The sequence below is a fragment of the Bufo bufo genome, chromosome 2 (assembly GCF_905171765.1).
Source record: "Bufo bufo chromosome 2, aBufBuf1.1, whole genome shotgun sequence".
Taxonomy (NCBI): domain Eukaryota; kingdom Metazoa; phylum Chordata; class Amphibia; order Anura; family Bufonidae; genus Bufo; species Bufo bufo.
Window position 1 is genome coordinate 533,129,512 of NC_053390.1, and position 13,825 is coordinate 533,143,336.

At 45.5% G+C, this 13,825-nt stretch overlaps 1 protein-coding gene across 1 annotated transcript in view; it reads right to left on the minus strand.

Annotated features, from left to right (window-relative positions):
• Nucleotides 1-840: 840 nt before the first annotated feature.
• LOC120990960 (transcription initiation factor IIB-like) overlaps nucleotides 841-13,825 on the minus strand; it is a 35,261-nt gene continuing 22,276 nt past the window's right edge. Inside the window, 2 exon segments of the mRNA XM_040419851.1 lie at nucleotides 841-1,214; nucleotides 1,217-1,918. Of these exon segments, the coding sequence (XP_040275785.1) occupies nucleotides 997-1,214; nucleotides 1,217-1,918 (920 nt within the window). The 3' untranslated portion in view covers nucleotides 841-996.

Here is a 13,825-nt window from a genome sequence, read left to right on the forward strand (position 1 = left end):
TAGTATGCAGTAGGTTCAGAGCATGTCCACAGTTTAGTGTATAGTATGCAGTAGGTTCAGAACATGTCCACAGTTTAGTATATAGTATGCAGTAGGTTCAGAGTTAGTATAGCATGTCCACAGTTTAGTATATAGTATGCAGTAGGTTCAGAGCATGTCCACAGTTTAGTATATAGTATGCAGTAGGTTCAGAGTTAGTATAGCATGTCCACAGTTTAGTATATAGTATGCAGTAGGTTCAGAGCATGTCCACAGTTTAGTATATAGTATGCAGTAGGTTCAGAGTTGGTTTGGGAGTATCGTCTCACACCAGTCAGGAACCACCCCACTCAGAGTTCCAGGACGTTAATCAGAGCAGGTAACAGGCATATACTTGCGGTTAGTTGGTCCTGGCTAGGAAGCCAGCAGTGGGGAAGCCAGTGGCAAGAAGGTAGACAGTCCTTCACGCTGTTGTTAGGGATCCAGGTCTGGATATGTGGACAGAGTCCTCAGATGCAGTGGAGCTAGCAGGGTGCGCACTCCATTAGTGGAACACCCTGCTTAGCACCTGTCTTCTATTTAAGGACCGGACGGTAAGTGGGCGGAGTCACAGGATGGCCCAGCAGCCACTGCGTTCCACGCTGGAGCGCAAGCCAGCGTAACAACACAGGCGGTCGCTGCGTTCCACGCTGGAACGCAAGCCAGCGTATCATCGCAGACGGCCGGTGCGTTCCACGCTGGAGCGCAAGTCAGCGTATCGTCACAGGGAGCCGCTGTGATCCAGGCTGTACTGTTACAGTACCCCCCCCTTAAGGGACCCCTCCGGGGTACCCTACTAGGAGAGGGTCGGTTGGGAAATCTTCTATATTTAACCTGCTATGATATATACATATAGAAAATGCTTGGAATGTTTTTCAGACTTGCTGCAGATTTCACCAATTGTGCTTGACGTGTCTGCAACACCTTGAAAAAAAACTGCAACACAACTCAACTATTCCAGAACCGCACATGGTTGGTTTATAATTGCGGCAACTTGTCAACGGGTGTGTCAAACTTGAAGTCTGCAGGGAACAAGTCTGGAGCCCGTGGGTAGATGAGTCTGTAGGACTGTCGGATGGTGACATCAGCTACACCGGCTATGTCACCGATTTCTTTCTGTGTTCTCTTTTCAGCAGATGCTTATGAAGCCATGTAAATGGCAGCAGCTGCCACGGATATGGGACTTCTTCCAGGAAGTCCAGCTCCACAGCTTTGCGTGCAATGTAAGTAGCTGCCATCTGCACTTGTTTGGTGAGACCCAAGTTTGAACAGAACCTGGACATGAAGTCTCCCGTCGTAATCAAATCCACATTTGTTTCCAGCGCTTTCAAGATCAGCTTAAAACATCTGCCAATTTCTTTCTTGGAGATTCTTGAGACAGCGCAGATTTCTTTAAATGTCCGGGGTACACCTTCTTGTCTACAGGCAATATACAGACATGCAGAAGCTATGGCGTCGTTACTTCTACCCTTCAAGCTTTTCTGTTCATATACTTGTTTAAATAAATTATTTGTCCGATCAATAATATTACGGGGGAGGTTTATTCTGTCTGCCATAGTGGAAATTTCCTTAAACGCATTCATCATGGCTCTGTCCGAGCTGCTCATTGTCCTACGGTTCTGGTATTTATTATTCCCAAACTCATCAAAACTTGCTGCACCTGTTCCCTTTCCAATCATTGTACTCAGGTCTCCACCGCTTAGAAGAGGATTCTGGGTGTCTCCCACTCGAGATGGATCTTTGGTAGCTTTGTCATTGCTGAAAGTTCTCCATTCAGAGCCAACATCAATAACTCGATCACCGACAACTAATCCACATTCGGAGCAGATCATGTGCCCCGCTCTGTAATCTTCCACCAGAACAGCCTCCGGATGATTTGGACAGGTCACTCTCGGTTCCACTAATATGTAACGCACCTAGTTGATCAGTTAGGATCTCAACTGCGGAAGCAATGGACATGCACTATTATCCCACTGCCCTTGTTCTTGGCTGTGGGATTCGCGGTTACTCAGTATGTACCCCAGGCGTCTCTCTCAGTCTTGGGCGGAGAGTTTGGGGTAACAAAATCATTTACCGCTATCCATCTATTTAGTATTACCGCTGGAGAGGAAGGTCTCCCAGTATTACAGGAGTCACAAGTTAGTATGAGCTTGTGCACAGTTCAGAGTTAGTATCTAGTATGCAATAGGTTCAGGGTTAGTATATAGCATGTCCTCAGTTTAGTATATTGTATGCCATAGGTTCAGGGTTAGTATATAGCATGTCCTCAGTTTAGTATATAGTATGCAGTAGGTTCAGAGCATGTCCACAGTTTAGTATATAGTATGCAGTAGGTTCAGAACATGTCCACAGTTTAGTATATAGTATGCAGTAGGTTCAGAGTTAGTATAGCATGTCCACAGTTTAGTATATAGTATGCAGTAGGTTCAGAGCATGTCCACAGTTTAGTATATAGTATGCAGTAGGTTCAGAGTTAGTATAGCATGTCCACAGTTTAGTATATAGTATGCAGTAGTTTCAGAGCATGTCCACAGTTTAGTATATAGTATGCAGTAGGTTCAGAGTTGGTTTGGGAGTATCGTCTCACACCAGTCAGGAACCACCCCACTCAGAGTTCCAGGACATTAATCAGAGCAGGTAACAGGCATATACTTGCGGTTAGTTGGTCCTGGCTAGGAAGCCAGCAGTGGGGAAGCCAGTGGCAAGAAGGTAGACAGTCCTTCACGCTGTTGTTAGGGATCCAGGTCTGGATATGTGGACAGAGTCCTCAGATGCAGTGGAGCTAGCAGGGTGCGCACTCCATTAGTGGAACACCCTGCTTAGCACCTGTCTTCTATTTAAGGGCCGGACGGTAAGTGGGCGGAGTCACAGGACGGCCCAGCAGCCACTGCGTTCCACGCTGGAGCGCAAGCCAGCGTAACAACATAGGCGGTCGCTGCGTTCCACGCTGGAACGCAAGCCAGCGTATCATCGCAGACGGCCGGTGCGTTCCACGCTGGAGCGCAAGTCAGCGTATCGTCACAGGGAGCCGCTGTGATCCAGGCTGTACTGTTACACTATCTCCAACATCATAATTCCTCTCGGCGACCGAGAGCTTCTTGGAGAAAAAAGCACACGGGACCCATTTGCCAGGAGATGGACCCTGCGACAGCACCGCTCCAACCCCCACTTCAGATGCATCAACCTCCACTACGAATGGCTGAGACACATCAGGCTGCACCAGAATGGGAGCAGACGCAAAACGCTCCTTAATAGCCGAAAAGGCCTGCAATGCCTCATCCGACCAGACAGAGACGTCGGCACCCTTCTTAGTCATATCAGTGAGAGGTCTTACAATGGTAGAATAGTTCGAAATAAATTTTCTATAATAATTAGTAAACCCCAGGAACCTCATCAAAGCTTTTTGATTCTCTGGTCGGTCCCACTCCAGAACCGCCCGTCCCTTTTCGGGGTCCATACGAAAACCAGATTTAGAAAGCAGATATCCCAAGAACGGAAGCTCCTACACCGAAAACAAACATTTCTCCAATTTAGCATATAATTTATTCCCCCGAAGGATCGTCAAGACCTGTCTCACATGATCCTGATGGGTCTTCAGATCAGGAGAGTAAATTAAAAAGTCATCCAAATAAACCACCACGAATCTCCCCACCAAATGATGAAAAATGTCATTGACGAAACGCTGAAATACTGCTGGCGCGTTTGTCAACCCAAAAGGCATAACCAGATTCTCAAAATGACCCTCGTGCGTATTGAAGGCCGTTTTCCACTCATCCCCCTCCTTGATTCTGATCAGATTGTAGGCCCCTCTCAAATCCAACTTGGAGAACACCTTGGCTCCAACAATCTGATCAAAAAGGTCAGAGATCAAAGGCAGGGGATATGGATCCCGGACCGTAATACTGTAAAAATTCACAGAAATCCAAACACGGTCTCAGCGATCCATCCTTTTTTTTTACAAAGAACAAGCCTACTGCCACCAGAGACTTAGATGGCCTAATATGACCTTTTGCCAAACTCTCGGTGATATACCTTCGCATGACCTCTCTTTCGGGTTGAGAAAGGTTGTAAAGCCGAGACTTTGGCAACTTAGCCCCTGGGATGAGATTAACTGGACAATCATAGTCACGATGAGGGGGCAATTCCTGAGCCCCACCCTCCGAAAAGAAATCCGCAAAATCTGAGAGATACTGAGGTAAAGCCGTAGTGGACACACCAGCGATAGATGTGCCAAGACAATTATCCGAACAAAACTCACTGCAACAAATGATTTGTCTCGCTTGCCAATCTATACTTGGGTTATGTTTAGTCAACCATGGTAACCCCAAAACTATAGGAGCTGGCAAATCCTTCATGACAAAACAAGACATAATCTCAACATGTGAATCACCCAACCTTAAGTGAATACCATGGACAATGTGAGTAAGACTCCTTTGAGAAAGAGGGGAAGAATCAATTGCAAAAACCCGAATCTCTTTTTCTAAAGTGCAAGTACTTAGACCCAGATTTTGAAGAAAAAGAGAGTCAATTAGGTTTACCCCAGCACCACAGTCAAGGAATACTTCAACAAAAATCTTTCTTGACTCTAGCGCCACCACAGCTGGAAGGAGAAAACGGGAACTGCAGGGAGCTTGCATACCTGCCTGCTCAACAACACCATTCACGCCAAGAGTCAGGAAAGTTTTTTTTTTCTTTTTTTTTCTTTTTCTCTTTCACCTGCGGTTTAACAAAAGGACAAGCAAAAATAAAATGACCACTTTTCCCACAGTAGTAACACAATTTGTGCAATTTCCTAAAGTCTCTACTATCAGAACGGCAAGAAACCTGACCCAGCTGCATGCGTTCCTCCGCTACCCCAGAGATACCTATCACCCTGGGAAGCAGTAGAGACGAAACCACTCACAGAAGGGATCCCTTGCGCAGAGGGAGCCCTACACCTTTCTCTTATACGTCTATCTAACCATACTGCTAAAGACATTGCATTCTCCAAAGAATCTGGGTACTCATGAAAAGCAAGGACATCTTTCAATCTCTCAGATAACCCCTGACAAAACTGACTACGTAACGCGGGATCATTCTACTCTGATTCGGTAGCCCATCTCCTAAACTCAACACAGTAAGCCTCTGCAGTATGTTCACCCTTAAATAAATTACGTAATCTCGATTCCGCCATCGAGACCCGATCTGGGTCATCGTAGATTAATCCCAAGGCCTTAAAAAATTTCTCCACCGACCGGAGGGCCCGAGAACCGGGAGGCAGAGAAAAGGCCCAGGATTGCGCGTCCCCTTTAAGCAGAGAAATGATTATACCTATCCTCTGACTCTCATCACCTGACAACGATGGACGCAGCCGAAAATACAATTTGCAAGACTCTCTAAAACAGATAAAGTCATCCGTACCCCTTGCAAATCGATCAGGAAGAGCCATTTTTGGCTCCACACAAATTTGAACTGCACCTGATGCCAGAGCATTCTGACACCGTGTGACCGAACTACGCAGATCCGCAACCTCTATGGATAATTCCTTCATGCGGTCAACCAGTGCATCAATTGACGCCATCACAAAACCGCTGAGTAATGGCAGTCACAGTATGGCGGGTTATAATGCCACGGCGGACGGGGAACTCAGACACACAGATAAACCAACAACCAGGCTCTAGGCGAGAAGCAGGGGAAGGGTCACCTCCTAGCTAAACCCTGACCTCTCTCCCTGCACTGCTCAGCCCACATTCAGACCTTGAAGGTAGGAATGATGTGTCCTCGTGCCTGGACTAAAACATCCTAGATTCCCTGAGATGGTGAAAAGGGGAAAAGGAGCAGCCTGCTCGCACAGAACCTGGATGGGAAAGATGACACAAACACAACCTAGACAGCAATCAACAAAAACTGAAACCACACTTATCTTTTCTGAGCTGGAACAGACAACCTTCCTTCCTTGCTTCCAAGGCCAGACTGATTTCTATAACCCGCTCAGAACACTGGACTAGAGTGATATTTAAACCAATGACCCCACCCAGTGCACCTGATGGGAGGCGGATCCAGCACGACTCCAAATGAAAACAAAAACTAAACACGTGCTGCTATTCTGGCCGACCTCCGCACATAGTCAGAGCAAGGCATGACACTATTGTATTGTGTTTGTCAATATTGTCTAATTTCCTGGCTTCATTTGTTTTTCCATCACATTAGACACAGCTTATATCCAGGGGTTATGACTACCCTGCAATCCAGCAGTGGTGGCCGTGTTTACACACTATAGGAAATGCCGTCAGCCTCTCTGGGGGCCGGGACTGCGGGAGTGTGCTTAGGCTGGTGCTTTTTCCTATAGTGTGCAAGGCCACAGCTGCTGGATTGCAGGGTGGTCGTAACCTTGGAAATGAGCAGTGTATAATGTGATGGAAAAATGAATCTAGCCAGCAAAGGAAGCAAAATGGACAATCACAATACAATAATAAGTGCCTTGTGTTAACTTTCTCTACATGATAAATGCCATTTGCTAAAGTGGGACAACCCCTTTAACCACCTCAGCCCCCCTAGCTTAAACACCCTTAATGACCAGGCCACTTTTTACACTTCTGCACTACACTACTTTCACCGTTTATTGCTCGGTCATGCAACGTACCACCCAAATGAATTTTACCTCCTTTTCTTCTCACTAATAGAGCTTTAATTTGGTGGTATTTTATTGCTGCTGACATTTTTACTTTTTTTTGTTATTAATCAAAATTTAACAAAATTTTTGCAAAAAAATAACATTTTTCACTTTCAGTTGTAATTTTTTTTTAAAAAAACGACATCCATATATAAATTTTTCTCTAAATTTATTGTTCTACGTGTCTTTGATAAAAAAAAAAATGTTTGGGTAAAAAAAAAAATGGTTTGGGTAAAAATTATAGCGTTTACAAACTATGGTACAAAAATGGGAATTTCCGCTTTTGAAGCAGCTCTGACTTTCTGAGCACCTGTCATGTTTCCTGAGGTTCTACAATGCCCAGACAGTACAAAACATCCCACAAATGACACCATTTCGGAAAGTAGAGACCCTAAGGTATTCGCTGATGGGCATAGTGAGTTCATAGAACTTTTTATTTTTTGTCACAAGTTAGCGGAAAATGATGATTTTTTATTTTATTTTTTTTCCTTACAAAGTCTCATATTCCACTAACTTGTGACAAAAAATTAAAAATTCTAGGAACTCGCCATGCCCCTCACGGAATACCTTGGGGTGTCTTCTTTCCAATATGGGGTCACTTGTGGGGTAGTTATACTGCCCTGGCAATTTAGGGGCCCTAATGTGTGGGAAGTATTTTGGTGAGAGAAATATCTCGGCAAAAGACAACTTTTCCCATTTTTTTATACAAAGTTGGCATTTGACCGAGATATTTCTCTCACCCAGCATGGGTATATGTAAAATGACACCCCAAAACACATTGCCCAACTTCTCCTGAGTACGGCGATACCAGATGTGTGACACTTTTTTGCAGCCTAGGTGGGCAAAGGGGCCCACATTCCAAAGAGCACCTTTAGGATTTCACATGTCATTTTTTACTCATTTTGATTTCAAACTACTTACCACACATTAAGGCCCCTAGAATGCCAGGGCAGTATAACTACCCCACAAGTGACCCCATTTTGGAAAGAAGACACCCCAAGGTATTTCGTGATGGGCATAGTGAGTTCATGGAAGTTTTTATTTTTTGTCACAAGTTAGTGGAATATGAGACTTTGTAAGAAAAAAATAAAATAAAAAAAATCATCATTTTCCGCTAACTTGTGACAAAAAATAAAAAATTCTAGGAACTCGCCATGCCCCTCACGGAATACCTTGGGGTGTCTTCTTTCCAATATGGGGTCACTTGTGGGGTAGTTATACTGCCCTGGTAATTTAGGGGCCCTAATGTGTGGGAAGTATTTTGGTGAGAGAAATATCTCGGCAAAAGACAACTTTTCCCATTTTTTTATACAAAGTTGGCATTTGACCGAGATATTTCTCTCACCCAGCATGGGTATATGTAAAATGACACCCCAAAACACATTGCCCAACTTCTCCTGAGTACGGCGATACCAGATGTGTGACACTTTTTTGCAGCCTAGGTGGGCAAAGGGGCCCACATTCCAAAGAGCACCTTTAGGATTTCACATGTCATTTTTTACTCATTTTGATTTCAAACTACTTACCACACATTAAGGCCCCTAGAATGCCAGGGCAGTATAACTACCCCACAAGTGACCCCATTTTGGAAAGAAGACACCCCAAGGTATTTCGTGATGGGCATAGTGAGTTCATGGAAGTTTTTATTTTTTGTCACAAGTTAGTGGAATATGAGACTTTGTAAGAAAAAAATTAAATAAAAAAAATCATCATTTTCCGCTAACTTGTGACAAAAAATAAAAAATTCTAGGAACTCGCCATGCCCCTCACGGAATACCGTGGGGTGTCTTATTTCCAAAATGGGGTCTCTTGTGGTGTAGTTATACTGCCCTGGCAATTTAGGGGCCCTAATGTGTGGGAAGTATCTTGAAATCAAAATGTGTAAAAAATGACCTATGAAATCCTAAAGGTGCTCTTTGGAATGTGGGCCCCTTTGCCCACCTAGGCTGCAAAAAAGTGTCACACATCTGGTATCGCCATACTCAGGAGAAGTTGGGCAATGAGTTTTGGGGTGTCATTTTACATATACCCATGCTGGGTGAGATAAATATCTCGGCAAAAGACAACTTTTCCCATTTTTTTATACAAAGTTGGCATTTGACCGAGATATTTCTCTCACCTATCATGGGTATATGTAAAATGACACCCCAAAACACATTTCCCAACTTCTCCTGAGTACGGCGATACCACATGTGTGACACTTTTTTGCAGCCTAGGTGGGCAAAGGGGCCCACATTCCAAAGAGCACCTTTAGGATTTCACATGTCATTTTTTACACATTTTGATTTCAAACTACTTACCACACATTAGGGCCCCTAGAATGCCAGGGCAGTATAACTACCCCACAAGTGACCCCATTTTTGAAAGAAAACACCCCAAGGTATTTTGTGATGGGCATAGTGAGTTCATGGAAGTTTTTCTTTTTTGTCACAAGTTAGTGGAATATGAGACTTTGTAAGAAAAAAATAAAATAAAAAAAATTATCATTTTCCGCTAACTTGTGACAAAAAATAAAAAATTCTAGGAACTTGCCATGCCCCTCACGGAATACCTTGGGGTGTCTTCTTTCCAAAATAGGGTCACTTGTGGGGTAGTTATACTGCCCTGGAAATTTAGGGGCCCTAATGTGTGGGAAGTATTTTGAAATCAAAATGTGTAAAAAATGACCTGTGAAATCCTAAAAGTGCTCTTTGGAATGTGGGCCCCTTTGCCCACCTAGGCTGCAAAAAAGTGTCACACATCTTGTATCGCCGTACTCAGGAGAAGTTGGGCAATGTGTTTTGGGGTGTCATTTTACATATACCCATGCTGGGTGAGAGAAATATCTCGGCAAAAGACAACTTTTCCCATTTTTTTATACAAAGTTGGCATTTGACCAAGATATTTATCTCACCCAGCATGGGTATATGTAAAATGACACCCCAAAACACATTGCCCAACTTCTCCTGAGTACGGCAATACCACATGTGTGACACTTTTTTGCAGCCTAGATGCCCAAAGGGGCACAAATTCCTTTTATGAGGGCATTTTTAGACATTTGGATCCCAGACTTCTTCTCACGCTTTAGGGCCCCTAAAATTCCAGGGCAGTATAAATACCCCACATTGTGACCCCATTTTGGAAAGAAGACACCCCAAGGTATTCAATGAGGGGCATGGCGAGTTCATCGAAAAAAAAATTTTTGGCACAAGTTAGCGGAAATTAATTTTTTTTTTTTCTCAAAGTCTCCCTTTCCGCTAACTTGGGACAAAAATTTCAATCTTTCATGGACTCAATATGCCCCTCACGGAATACCTTGGGGTGTCTTCTTTCTGAAATGGGGTCACATGTGGGGTATTTATACTGCCCTGGCATTTTAGGGGCCCTAAAGCGTGAGAAGAAGTCTGGAATATAAATGTCTAAAAAATTTTGGATTCCGTGAGGGGTATGGTGAGTTCATGTGAGATTTTATTTTTTTACACAAGTTAGTGGAATATGAGACTTTGTAAGAAAAAAATAAATAAAAATTTCCGCTAACTTGGGCCAGAAAAATGTCTGAATGGAGCCTTACAGGGGGTGATCAATGACAGGGGGGTGATCAATGACAGGGGGGTGATCAGGGAGTCTATATGGGGTGATCACCCCCCTGTAAGGCTCCATTCAGATGTCCGTATGTGTTTTGCGGATCCGATCCATGTATCCGTGAATCCGTAAAAAACATACGGACGTCTGAATGGAGCCTTACAGGGGGGTGATCAATGACAGGGGGGTGATCAATGACAGGGGGGTGATCAGGGAGTCTATATGGGGTGATCACCCCCCTGTAAGGCTCCATTCAGATGTCCGTATGTGTTTTGCGGATCCGATCCATGTATCCGTGAATCCGTAAAAAACATACGGACGTCTGAATGGAGCCTTACAGGGGGGTGATCAATGACAGGGGGGTGATCAATGACAGGGGGGTGATCAGGGAGTATATATTGGGTGATCAACCCCCTGTAAGGCTCCATTCAGATGTCCGTATGTGTTTTGCGGATCCGATCCATGTATCCGTGGATCTGCAAAAAACATACGGACGTCTGAATGGAGCCTTACAGGGGGGTGATCAATGACAGGGGGGTGATCAGGGAGTCTATATGGGGTGATCACCCCCCTGTCATTGATCACCACCCGCCTGTAAGGCTCCATTCAGATGTCCGTATGTGTTTTGCGGATCCGATCCATGTATCCGTGGATCTGTAAAAAACATACGGACGTCTGAATGGAGCCTTACAGGGGGGTGATCAATGACAGGGGGGTGATCAATGACAGGGGGGTGATCAGGGAGTCTATATGGGGTGATCACCCCCCTGTCATTGATCACCCCCCTGTAAGGCTCCATTCAGACGTCCGTATGTGTTTTGCGGATCCTATCCATGTATCCGTGGATCTGTAAAAAACATACGGACGTCTGAATGGAGCCTTACAGGGGGGTGATCAATGACAGGGGGGTGATCAGGGAGTCTATATGGGGTGATCACCCCCCTGTCATTGATCACCCCCCTGTAAGGCTCCATTCAGATGTCCGTATGTGTTTCGCGGATCCGATCCATGTATCCGTGGATCCGTAAAAAACATACGGACGTCTGAATGGAGCCTTACAGGGGGGTGATCAATGACAGGGGGGTGATCAATGACAGGGGGTGATCAGGGAGTCTATATGGGGTGATCACCCCCCTGTCATTGATCACCCCCCTGTAAGGCTCCATTCAGATGTCCGTATGTGTTTCGCGGATCCGATCCATGTATCCGTGGATCCGTGAAAAACATACGGACGTCTGAATGGAGCCTTACAGGGGGTGATCAATGACAGGGGGGTGATCAATGACAGGGGGGTGATCAGGGAGTCTATATGGGGTGATCACCCCCCTGTCATTGATCACCCCCCTGTAAGGCTCCATTCAGACGTCCGTATGTGTTTTGAGGATCCGATCCATGTATCCGTGGATCCGTAAAAAACATACGGACGTCTGAATGGAGCCTTACAAGGGGGTGATCAATAACAGGGGGGTGATCAGGGAGTCTATATGGGGTGATCAGGGGTTAATAAGGGGTTAATAAGTGACAGGGGGGGTGTAGTGTAGTAGTGTTTGGTGCTACTTATTACTGAGCTGCCTGTGTCCTCTGGTGGTCGATCCAAGCAAAAGGGACCACCAGAGGACCAGGTAGCAGGTATATTAGACGCTGTTATCAAAACAGCGTCTAATATACCTGTTAGGGGTTAAAAAAATCACATCTCCAGCCGGCCAGCGAAAGATCGCTGCTGGCAGGCTGGAGATCCACTCGCTTACCTTCCGATCCTGTAAAGGCGCGCACCTGTGTGCGCGCGTTCACAGCAAATCTCGCGTCTCGCGAGATGACGCGTATATGTGTGACTGTGCCTGGAGCTGCCGCCTCCGGAACGCGATCCTGCGCTAGGCGGTCCGGAGGCGGTTAAGATTGTCTACTTGAGTTTGGCATTACACCCAACTTCCTTTGCCATCCTCATTCTGTCGAGTGTGCTTGATAGCAATGAAAATGATTATTGGTGTTTGTTTGTTTGTTGACCATGACAAGTGTTCTTCTTGCATACTGTACACACTTCAGTACAGGCATTACTACAGGCCACAGCATGTCTCCTTGTGGCTCCCAGATGCACACTTTGCACAAGTGTCTACAAAGAGTGAAGCATGTGCAATGAGCAGGACCATGGTACGGTTACACTGACGCCAAATTATGCAGTGGGTCAGGATATGAGTATATTAGTCCATAGTTTTGTTTGGGACGCCAATTGCAGCGTGTGCAGGGTACTGTTACAAGGCCCTCCAAGGTGTTATAACTCACGCCCCAGGTTAGGAATGCCAGAGTGGTGTAATTTCTCTTTATGGCAGTGGTAATTGTGTCAACGGTGTCTCCTACCTGGGTACGGCTGGACTCCTGGATCCTGGCTTACTTGCAATAAATTGAGTGTAGTGCTAGTAGGAGTAATAGAGGGATATTGCAGCAGAAATTGAGATTTAGACCTTTGGTAAAGTTCAAACTTGTCTTTAATGATTGTAAATTTCATCCAAGCAAGGTACAGCTTGCAGTCTTTGGTTCCAGCAGGTATTGGCAATGGTTGGCAGGAATTTATCTTCTGCTCTATCATCCTGGAGCTTGCAGGAAAGGACGTATGCTTTGTAGCTCTATACTGTGGCAGGAATTTGGCTTCTCCTGGGTCTCTGGACTTTACTCACAGTTATCTTCTCAGGGTATGCTTTCTTCCTGGAACTGAAGTTTGTCTGCTTGCTTTATCCAGCTGAGGCTGCAAGGCTCAGGCTGGGGATGATGATCAATGTCTCAGCCGAGACAAGATCCTGGTTTTCTTCTCTATCTCAGGGAGCTCCTAACATGCACACCCTACCCCTAGCAGGGGGTGGGCTACCCTCACACTTATTTCCTTCTCTCCCCATGCTGCAGGATGTGGGCACCTGAACCTAGCTCCTTACCAACGCATTGCTGCCACCTGCTGGTGAACATAGAAATTGCAACAATAAACATTTAACATGGTTTATAATGCACAGTTGTGAAGACATAATGTAAAATCATATCAGATGACAAGGTTAAGGCTCTTAACAGATTGTAGAGGGGTAGAAGAGTTTCGTAACACAACTCTGGGTTGTTACACATGCCTCACCTGGTGACACACTCTAGGTTGTCAATATAGTATGGCTCTTTTCAGGCTACCCTTTTCTGTTTCTGCTGCTGTTGTTCAGCTGCTGTGACCCATTTAGGCCCAGAGGTAGTTCTCCAATTTGCAAGTGCCACTCACCTCTACTTGCCAGCTATCTGCCATAGGCTGGCCCTTTCTCAACCAGCATCTGAACCATCTCGCAGCAGTCTTATTGCATCTAATAATAATGACCACTATTTATAATCAGGGCTGGACTGGCCTGCCGGGATACCGGGAAATTTCCTGGTAGGCAGGCAGGCCTGAGTGCCGCAAGGCCACGGCCCTGGTGAGAAGTGGGGCGGCCGCGGCCGGCGGCAGGGCAGAGCAGGAGATGAGCGCTTCCATTGTGGAAGCGCTCATCTCCATAGTCATCTGTATCAGAGGCCGGTGCAGGCGGCGCGATGATGTCATTGCGCTGCCTGAGCCGTATAGCGAGGGACACAGGC